This window comes from Seriola lalandi, unplaced genomic scaffold (genome assembly GCF_002814215.2).
Source record: "Seriola lalandi dorsalis isolate HSWRI2012SDOR001 ecotype SW California unplaced genomic scaffold, Sedor1 jcf7180002054682, whole genome shotgun sequence".
In the NCBI taxonomy this organism is placed as follows: domain Eukaryota; kingdom Metazoa; phylum Chordata; class Actinopteri; order Carangiformes; family Carangidae; genus Seriola; species Seriola lalandi.
In genome coordinates this window covers 540647-551249 of record NW_019525235.1, presented here as the reverse complement: position 1 = coordinate 551249, position 10603 = coordinate 540647, and the positions used below count along the sequence as shown (strand labels likewise).

Below are 10603 nucleotides of genomic sequence, written 5' to 3'. Positions count from 1 at the left end.
GCAACTGCCTGGTTATTATAAATACAAATTTTATTGCCAGTTTGTCGACCTTCGCCAGATCATGAACAACGGATCTGGTACATGCAAGATATTAAATTTAAATGCTTCTTAACGTCGTACCCATCCTCACCACTGAATCTTGCTTGGATTCCTTGCTTCATAAAGTGCTGTGACTGATGGACTCATCAGATTTTCTCTCTTGTGTGATCTCTGGTCACCTGGTTGTTTTTTTTTTTTGTTTGTTTTTTTTTCCTGCTTCATCCAAATTGTGCTTGTATCAACCCTGTATACAGTGTCAGTTGCTGTTCTCTGGTAGCCAGATGTCCTGCATCACAGGGGAGGAAAAAAAAGAGGAACTAGAACAGCTGCAACACTGCGATGCTCACACACCATGAGCCTAACAGAGGAAACAGCAACACAGATGTATAGTATGTTTACACTGTAACATTAATCTACTGCTGCTCCAAGGTGGACGGTACACCATAAGTGGTTTGACTGACATGATAAAAACTGGTGTCATTACATGTGCAGGGTGAGTGTTCGGCAGGCGTCTGTGTAGCTGTAGGAATCCAGTTGTCTTTTGAGCTCCAGTCCTTTTGCACTAAAGAGAAGTTAACACCAGTCATCCATCTGTTTGTCTCATCTGAGAGTGGAGAGATGGACCACTGTCCTGCAGGGTAGAAGTACTGACAACAAGCTGAGCTCCTAATAAGGAAGGGCAGGCTGGCCGAGGCACTCTCTCTGTAAATATCCCTCAGGTCTGAGAAAGACAGAGGAAGGGAGCTGGGGAGGAAGAGGGAAGCGGATGGATTGCAGCCTTATATGGACAAAGCACTGCTTTTCCCAGGGTTTGTGGCTCTGACCCCCTGGCATGATGCCAGATGCTACACGAACAGCTCCTCAGCACCACCAAGAGGTGCAACTAATGTAATGCAGTTGAGGTGAAAAATGTGTCTTCTCTGGGGTTTTTTTTGTTGTTTTTTGTTGTTTTTGTTTTTTTTTACAATTTTGACAGCTGGTTTTCCAGAAAAACTTGTAATAACTGAAAAACAATGTGAACACAAAAACAAAGCTCACACAACACTTCTGTCATCAGGGCTACCTAAGCCCAGCAGTATCCAGGGTGTTTGCATGGTAATTAATTTGTGGTGATTTTATTGGTTGGAAATGTGTTTGTCAATATGAACTATAGCACGACTAAAACTGAATCGGTGACAGCATTAGTGGCTTTTGCATTTTTACCCTTTAATCTTCAGGCCCTGTCCCAAATATTTGGTTGTAATATTTCGGTTGATACAATGCCTACACAGTACATATTCTTTAAAGGGGTATTCCAGTGATTTAATATTACATTGCCATGAAGTTGGGGGACGCATAAGAGACAGAAAGAAAATAATGGTCAACAATGAAACTGAGATATGCAAAAAGCACCAAAAAACTGAATCATACAATTCCTATAATTTTACTAAACAGTGTCAATAAACCCATCTTGCCTGTTCAATGCCTACATCCTTCGAACTCCACTATCCACAGAAGACAATATAAAGCTGTTTTTACAGACTGACTGGTGACTTTGTGGAGTGTGCTTTTAATGTAATCAAATTATCATAAACAATCTACAATGAAACAAACCAGTAAACCAGTAAAATATATTAAACCATCATATGAATACTGGATTCTGGTGGTCTAGACAAACTGGGTTGTGGGTATGTGCATGCTGGGAGTTCTGGACCCACCTTCTCTCTTAACAAGGGTTTTATCCCATTTTTTATCTCTTGGACATTTTATACCTTTAATGAATAGCATCAGTGGAGAAGTTAGAGGGAATGAGAGAAGAGAGAGATGGGAAATGACATGCAGTAAATATCCACAGCTAAAAGCAAGGTTTTAGAAGAGTTTACTGTGCTGAATTAAAAATTGGCCGGTGGTGGTCGTGGGGCTGCATTTGTTAACTTCCACCCATGGCCTACATAAGGTCGTGGAGAGCTCTGCCTACAACCCCATTTACAATAATAATAATAATAGAACATTAAATATGTTTACTTCTAGAGCACTTTAAAAACCAGGTAAGAAAGTTTAGGAACAAACAAGAAACAAACAATAAACAAAAGAGAGAATGTATATGTATTGTTATAGTCAAATAACATAAAAGACATGTCACTCAGAAATACTACTCAGGTAAAAAAGCCCCAGATCTCTTCCACTGATTTATTGACTTACTGATTGTGTCAGCACTAGTTCTGTTTCAGTTTTTGCCTCTGTGCCATGACTGTCTCAAATTACCATGTGGATGTGTTTCGCAAGGATTACAGTAAGACCTTATATCAAAAAAGATGAGAGGGAATTTATAGAGTGACTGGTGAGCTGAGGAGAGATGACATGATTTAGTTTGGAGCGAGTGACGTGATTCTTCTTGGAAAAGATAGGATGAAAATGTAAACACTCTCACTGTGACCTGAAGAGTATTTTTACTGTCTCAGCCAAGTGCTCCTGGTGTTTTAATTGTGACTATGGAAGCATATGCTGGCAGCCATGTTGGCCTGCAACAAGACTCCACTCTTTAATCTGTCCAACTTTTAAAAACAATCTGCATTAATAATGTTTAGAACTTTTTCTTAAAGCTGGAGTTGACACCGCACATAATGTGATTAACAAATAATTCAAATCCAATGAGCATGTTTAATATGAAGTGGTGTCCTACCTATTGATTCAATATGCCTTATCCTTTAATCCGTGCCATGTTTTTCAGCACACCAAGAATCAATTCCAGGTTTTCTGTGCAGCACAAAGCCGCAAGGCCTCCTCCTACACTTGTAGTACTCGACTAACTTGGACCCACTTTGTCAGCAAACGTTTGAGTTCTTTACTTTGACTAGATATGAACTTTAAAAGGAATTAGAGCTCCTAAGCTGTTTTTCACAGGCTTAACCGTAAAGAGCCACCGGTTTGGGAGCCTCTGCAGATTTTTCTTTCACTTTGGGTTTTCCAGCATTCCTCTTTGTTGCAGAAACAGATGCCACTTCCTCTTCATGTGAGATGTGAAACACTCCCAAATGTTCAAATGTGTGTGAGGGAAATATGCTGGATGTTTATGCAGAGCTGCAACAGTTCACTCTGACTTTTAGGAGTGGCTTCGCTTGATCATTGAGATTGTGTATTTATGTTTGTGCCAATGAAAACCTTCAAAGACGATGTCAGATATGCTTAATTATTTTTTTTCAGTTTGGATCTGTGCAACTCAGGATGATGTTTGGACATGTCTCGTGACACAAAAGTGTCAAAGTACACAAACTACAAATAACCTTTACTAACAGGAACCTGTGAAACGTGTGTGTGGGTGTGTGTGTGGGTGTGTTGTTCCACAGTCAAAATTTCAAGTAGTATTCTAATGTCTCTCAGCAGTACATGGTCCAAAAATAGTCAAAAAACTTTGCAAAAATGTAGCATGCAACTGTCCATAATCTCGGTGGTAACGGTACGGTAGTGGAAATACAAAAATGCTGTCAAAATAGAAATGTTTTCAGACCCTGCAATGAGTAAAATAATTGTTCATTCAGTTGAAGACATCCTGTGACCTTCTGATCGACCCCTGACCAAACTGGACACGACTTCTTGGTTTGATCGAAGTTTTCCAAGCAGAAATCCCTTCCTCGCCATGTCCTGTGATTCAGACCCTTACGTCTTCTCCACCGACACTCTGCCCAATGACCTCCGCTTCCTCCCTCCACTGGCCAACGGGCGTCTGGGCTGGAAGGTGTACAACAACATCATGCACATGGGTGGTGTGTATAACGGAGAGGGTGGACATTGTCACCGCGCGGATGTCCCCTGTCCTCTGGCGGTTAAAGTTGAGGTGGAGGAACCTGCCCAACATACCTACAGTCTGGACACACACACAGGTGACCTCTGCAGAGCAACCTGTGTTGTCGCTGAGCTTATTTCATGCTGCGAAGAATTATCTCTGCTAACTGTCTCCTCTTCTCATCCAGGCATTTTCACACACACCATGAGCTCAGCCAGAGTAACAGCCACACAGTCTTTATATTCACATCGCTACTACTCCAACCTGATGGTGATGGAGATTTTGTTGGTGCGGCAGGTGACGTCAGAGGAGCCAGTTACTGTTAAGCTGGTCAGTTCGTTCACACCTGAGAGCAAAGACATTGGTTTTGAGTCTGGTCCTGATTACAAAGGAGGGAGGTACTGTGAACAAAAACATGTAAAATACTTTTTTTTCCTTTATAGTACAAGGGTGATTTTATACATTGGCTACTTCCTCTCTCCCTCAGACACATCCAAGGCCAGACAACCACTGCTGAGTTCCCCGGTGGCTCCTGTCCCGCAGTGCACCTTCTCTGGACCTACATACCTGAGACTCTGACGCTGCCTCCAGAGCAGAGCCAGGCTCGCTGGGGCTTCATCCTGATTGTGGCCAATAGTTTAGACTCTGCTGAGGCCAGTTTTGATGAGGGCTTGGATCTGATGGCGACTGGTAACTTGCGTCCCTCTCACGAGAAGGCCTGGAAAGAGCTGTGGCTGCAGAGCACGGTGGAGGTGACAGGGTCAGAGAGCCTCTCCAAGGCTCTGATTGGCTGCATGTTCTACCTCCTCAGTGCCTTCCCCTCCATACATGACACCTCCAGCTCCTTTGGTGGAGTCAGTCCAGGGGGGCTGTCAAATGGTGGGGATGGGCAGGACTACTGGGGCCATGTTTTCTGGGACCAGGTAAGGCTGGTGGAAGTTAATGCCTACATATGTCTTTTTTATGTCTTTTTTGGTTGTATGATCATTGTATCACACAGTGACTGTACCTTCCTGTGACAGGACATCTGGATGTATCCTGGGATCGCCCTTTTCTACCCCAAGTTAGCCCGAGCTGTGCTGGAGTACAGGGTGAAGACTATAGATGGCGCAAAAGACAACGCCCAAAGGCAGGGCTTAAAGGTATGAAGATCAGTGGGATGGTCAGGTGTCACCATCAAGCTCTTCTGCATTCACTGACACTCACGATGCATGTAGGTTCACAGCTAGTTAGTGAGCTAAACACACTTTCAGTGAAGGGTGAAAAGTAGTAGGCTACTGGGAACTTTTGCCTTTATTCTGATAGGACAGATAGACAGGAGGGTCAGGGAGAGAGAGAGAGAGAGAGAGAGAGAGAGAGAGAAAGAGAGAGAGGATGACATGCAGCAAGGGCCTGTGGATCGGCCTCAAACCCATGGCCGCTGCGGTTAGGACTAAGCCTCTATGCTACGTGCTCCACTGGGTGAGCCACTGAGGCACCCCGACTGAAAACTAATTTAAGCTCAAACTTAATCTCAAATAAGTCACAAATAACTAGAGAGAATGATCCAACAAATCATTATTTCATATTAGATGCTTGATTTGACAAAATGGAGGATGTAACAACAGTATTTTACAAAGTATGAGTGTAAGATACAGGATTTTAAGGCTGATACTGATAGTGTGTGTGTGTGTGTGTGTGTGTGTGTGTGTGTGTGTGTGTGTGTGTGTGTGTGTGTGTGTGTTCTGCATTTTACTAATAACAATGAAGCTGTGCCTGAGTCCTCTGAAGAAAAGATTGTATCTTTGCAGGGACTAAAGTTTCCGTGGGAGAGTGCTGTGTCAGGGCGGGAGGTGTGTCCCGAGGACATTTATGGACAACAAGAGATTCACATCAATGGAGACGTGACCCTGGCCTTCCAGCACTATCTCTACCTCACTGAGGTACAGGCTCCTTCTTTATCCCCACTCACCATCATGTTGTCTCAGCCTGTGTGAGGGTGTTAACTGCAGCTCTTTGTTGCAGGATCTGTCCATGTTCAGGGAGGGACAGGGCAGCGAGGTGATATACGGTGTGGCTGATTACTGGGTTTCTAGAGCAACATGGAACCCTCAGGAGCAGAAATATCACCTCCTAGGTAAAGACCATTGTTAGAAAGACAGTAATTACATTTAATTTATTAATCTTGCCATGGTTATCAGGCTGACTCTTTAATAAAAGCTCAATGAAATACATCTGACTCGTCTACCAGAGGAAAAACTATCACACCAAAAGATGTCTATGGAGAAGTGGAACTTCGCTCTCACTCTTATTAAGTTTTAAATGTTAACACCTCTTAAAAAAAAAAAAAAAAAATCTAATTCACTTCATTTTGTTTTATTTTTGCTACTGTAATGTCAGATATTTTTTCTTTTGCTTCTATTTCTGTTGATCAACTTGATTTTTTTTCAATATTCATACATTTTAAATGAAAAGATGACATAACTGTTGTAATTGTTATTGTATATTAGCATGAATATTCTTATTCAAATATAATGAAGCATTTTGCTTTTTTTGCCATTTAGGTGTCATGCCACCTGATGAGTATTATTACAATGTCAACAACTCTGTCTACACAAACACAGTGGCCAAATTCAGGTACTAGTATTTGAATGTTTCCCTGCATATTAACTGGTGAATACCAATAATACAAAACGTTTCGCATTTGTCAGTCTCCAGTTCGCTGTAGAGTTGGCTGATATACTCCAGCATCCTGCACCAAAGGAATGGAAAGACGTGGGCGAACACATCAAGATACCTTTTGACCAAGAATCCCAGTACCATCCTGAATTTGATGACTATATTAAAGGTGAATTTTTGCACCTTTGTTGGCACTGACCCACATTACAAAAATAACGTGGTCATTAAATGATGTCACACTGTCTTTTGGACCTTTGACAGGTCATCCAGTGAAACAAGCAGACACAGTGATGCTGGGCTATCCTCTTGGACTGACAATGTCTCCGGAGATCAGAAGAAATGATCTGGAAGCGTATGAGCCAGTCACAGACCCTAATGGTCCAGCAATGACATGGGTAAGACACAGGATGCTGTGTGGTGAGCACAAAACTGATGTTGTTAACTCTGGTTGACTGTGAAAGATTAATTAAGTATTAACAGCAAAAATCTACTTGAAGTGACACTTTATAACATTTTTCCATTTTCAAATTAAAAGATGAATAAATGAACCATAAAAAGCCCTTGCTCAATTCAACACTCCTATTGTTTTATTGCTATAGCCCTGTATACCAGTCTTGCATATAGTAGCTTATGGAGGCAAACTAGTTATATTTTGCTTTATGAGTTAGTTAACTGACATTATGAGTCCTTCCTACTTGTGCTAATGTTACACTCTACTTTAACCTGTAGTAGTCTTGCTTATAAGTGTCAAAAATAAACACACTTGTTTTACAGCAATCAGTATTCTACTATATAATATCTGATTATTATTACTGATGATAGAATGTAGCTGGTGGAGGGGACGCTTGTTTTATTTAATTTAGACTGTTGGGAAATCTGATCCATAACAATGCATTTTGTTTTATATGTCAAATCTTTATTTGTAAAGTAACTAGTATCTCCACCTTTCAGAAAATAAAATGAAAATACACTGCCTCTTCTTCTGAAGTATAGTTCTTGAGTGAATGCACTTCTTTATTTTCCTCCATTTAAAGTGGACGACTTAATGATTAAAAATACAGGCTTCATCATTTACTTATTGTTTGTGGTACATATAATCAGCTGTGCTTTACAGTGTCCCTTTGCACTGAATGTAAATGCTTTTACGTCTTTCCACTGTAAGGGTATGTTTGCCATCGGCTGGCTGGAGCTGGGGGAGGCTGAGAAAGCTCAACGTTTACTTGAGAAGTGCTTCAGCAACATCCAGGGCCCGTTCCAGGTACCACTCTCACACCCACATTATGCCTCTTCTACTCAATACTCAGTGAATAAGTGATTACCTTGTCCTCACAGGTGTGGAGTGAATCATCAGACGGCTCTGGTGCGGTCAACTTCCTGACAGGTATGGGAGGATTCCTGCAAGCTGTGCTGTTTGGTTATACTGGCTTCAGGTCAGTCATCAATCTGCCCGCCGTGCACAATGGAAAAAAACACCTCAGTATGCACACAGCCCGCACACAGTGATACAAGGTTTGACATTGTAAGTGTTTTTTTTTTGTTTTTTTTTGTAGAGTTCAGAAGGAATGCCTGTTCTTTTCCCCACTTCTTCCCCATGACATTTCTGAGCTCTGCGTCCGTGGTGTGAACTACCTGGGTCGTCAGATGGACTGGCTGCTGAGGAAAGATGATATTTGCATCATACTGAGGGAACAGGCAAGCAGAGATGGCGACACCAAGCCCTACGATCTAGTGGTTGTCCTGAAAGCATCAGGAACTAAAATCCCTCTCACGCCAGGTAAAAGACATACTAAGATATGCAATGATAGCCGCCCATTTCAGTTTCTTAGAACTCTCATTGCTGCTATAATGAAAGTAAGTACATTAATGATAACGAACAACACACTTCACCTCCTGAACTATAGCCCAAGAAAAGAACTGTGAACCACTCATACACTCAAGCAACAAAATGGCAAGAACATATAAACTTGATAACAGTAGTACATGTGATTATAGGAAGGCCATAGTATTTGAGTGATAAAATAAGAAAAAGTGCAATAAAGGCTGGATTACCAACCAGGCAAGCAGGCAGTATACAACTGCAAGGGGCCCAATATTGTCAGGAGCCACAAAAGCCCCATGTTTATTCTATTATATTTCTTTCTGCATAATTGCATTAATTGCAAATTCACTAGAAACTTGCACCACTGACATAGAATTTGAACTATAACAGGTCCTCCATTGTCCATCTTGTGGGCTCAGTCTTAAGGAGGGGCCCCGTGTGCTCATTTCTTGTAGTTTTTCAATTAACACAGAGAAAGCCTCGGGCAATTACATTCTCCATTTGGAGTACTGTAAGGTTTTTATAATCGATTGATCAGTGTATAAAATGTCAGTGAAACACTCGCATCATTATTCTCTGAAGCCCAAGCTGACATATTCAGATTGCTTTGTTTCATCTGACCAACTGTCAAAAATGTCAAAATTTGAATTTACTATCAGAGGTCAGGGGTCTGAGAAATTAATGAAACTGCTATGTGTAGTTTAAGTCAGTATGGACCCAACAACAAATGTTTGCCCTGGGGCTCCTCAGGAGGTTAATCTGGATGTCAAAATCATCATCACGCTAAACTGAAGACATATGTCATCTTTTTCACATCCAGAAATGTATATGTATTTTCCTGTGAATTATCATGTTGCACAAAGTCTTGATGGCAGCCAACATATATATCGATGCACTAACAGATTATTTTGAATTAACTCATATACATCTATATTTTCAGGGCAGCCAGTAACTTTTCCTCGAGAGCCAGGATATGTTTGCAAAGTGGCTTGGACGTCTTCCTGCTGGCCTTTCTGAAAGAGGAGCCCTGACCCTGCTAATCATTTCACTTACGCATATTTAAACATATGTTGAACTTATGTTGTATGGTAACATTCACTTGACCAACCATGGACATAATGTACAAAATTCAAAAAAGAAGGGCAACATGAGTTCCATGTTTTTATGGCTACATCGCGGAGCAGGATCATAAGGGATTTACAAAATGTGAATGGATTATTTGTTTAGATTGAATGAAAAGAAAAATGCAAAAAGAAAAACTGGTTTTGTGAGAACTGTGAGGTGGGGAACTGATGGTGAGTATGTAGCACCTGCTCCCTTGTTTATTTGTTAATTTTAAAATTTGGTACAAACATGTCTTGAAATTTATTTACACTATTTGGAATACTTTTTGAAAAAGCTCCTCAGTTCTATAATATGCCATGTTACAAAACCTTGAACCAATTATGTTGTATTGTAAATGAAATATATTCAAATAAATTTCCCCCCTTTGTTTCCATCTTTTGTGACTTGTTACAAGTATGTAAACAATATTGTGGTGGTCTTGAGACCTCACCACACTGCACCTTAAGAAAAGACATGCAAATACACAAAACGCACGCAAACTAAGAAAAATATCTTCAATAATTTCATAATGCATGCACAACATTTCAAAAAAAAAAAAAACTCGGTGAGAAAATAATCAATAACAAAACCCTCCTGGGTTTGCAGCTGGTTTGGTTGTGTTTTCTGCATTATTCCTGAATTTGCTTGTGTTTTGTCTATTTACATGTCTTTTCGTACATTTCGGTGCATTGGGCTCTCAGGGTCACTGTACAGTTGAAAGGTTTACCTTTGTGAACTGGGCCAGTCTTTGCTGTGCTACCGATGTCTTCAAACATCCTGTAGCTTTGCTTTTCTGAAGAAAGAAAGAAAGAAAGCAACAACCCTACAAGTCTGCAAGAGAATATGGGACAGAGGACAGAAAGAGGCCATCACATCTAAATTTACTTATAGCGTGGCTATGCTTTAGGGTTTCTTAAAATAAACTCGTATGTGTTTTGTCGCAGTCTCTACCAAACACGCAGATTACCCGTGGTCGGATCGGAGCAAATCCTGGCTAACATGGATTGGTTGATTTAAATCTGAGCAGCGCTGTAACACCGCCCAGCACTTCCGTCGTGTTCGCATGATTTGTATTCACATGTCGACCGTTTCCGCACTCCGCACCACTCCTCGCTATTCATCCAAACGTCTGGCTCCGCCTTTTCAGAGACAGTCCACAAATCGAGCAGCTCCTCTGGTCACGGAGCCCCGGGATTGGCTGGTGTGGTTTTGAACCAGTT

At 41.2% G+C, this 10603-nt stretch overlaps 1 protein-coding gene across 1 annotated transcript; it reads left to right on the top strand.

Annotated features, from left to right (window-relative positions):
* The first annotated feature begins 2796 nt into the window (after positions 1 to 2796).
* On the top strand, positions 2797 to 9777 carry pgghg (protein-glucosylgalactosylhydroxylysine glucosidase). Its single transcript, XM_023422651.2, has 14 exons — positions 2797 to 3031; positions 3558 to 3899; positions 3990 to 4200; positions 4290 to 4725; positions 4825 to 4944; positions 5593 to 5724; positions 5807 to 5918; positions 6346 to 6418; positions 6493 to 6629; positions 6722 to 6855; positions 7623 to 7718; positions 7793 to 7890; positions 8011 to 8234; positions 9220 to 9777. The coding sequence occupies exons 2-14, from the start codon at positions 3656 to 3658 to the stop codon at positions 9294 to 9296; spliced, it is 2094 nt and encodes a 697-aa protein (XP_023278419.1). The 5' UTR covers positions 2797 to 3031; positions 3558 to 3655; the 3' UTR covers positions 9297 to 9777.
* Positions 9778 to 10603: the final 826 nt, after the last annotated feature.

Coding starts and splice junctions, on each gene's coding strand:
- pgghg (XM_023422651.2), top strand. CDS start 3,656: ATGTCCTGTGATTCAGACCCTTACGTCTTCTCCACCGACACTCTGCCC. Junction 4,726..4,824: donor GCCATGTTTTCTGGGACCAG/GTAAGGCTGGTG, acceptor TTCCTGTGACAG/GACATCTGGATGTATCCTGG. Junction 4,945..5,592: donor CCCAAAGGCAGGGCTTAAAG/GTATGAAGATCA, acceptor GTATCTTTGCAG/GGACTAAAGTTTCCGTGGGA.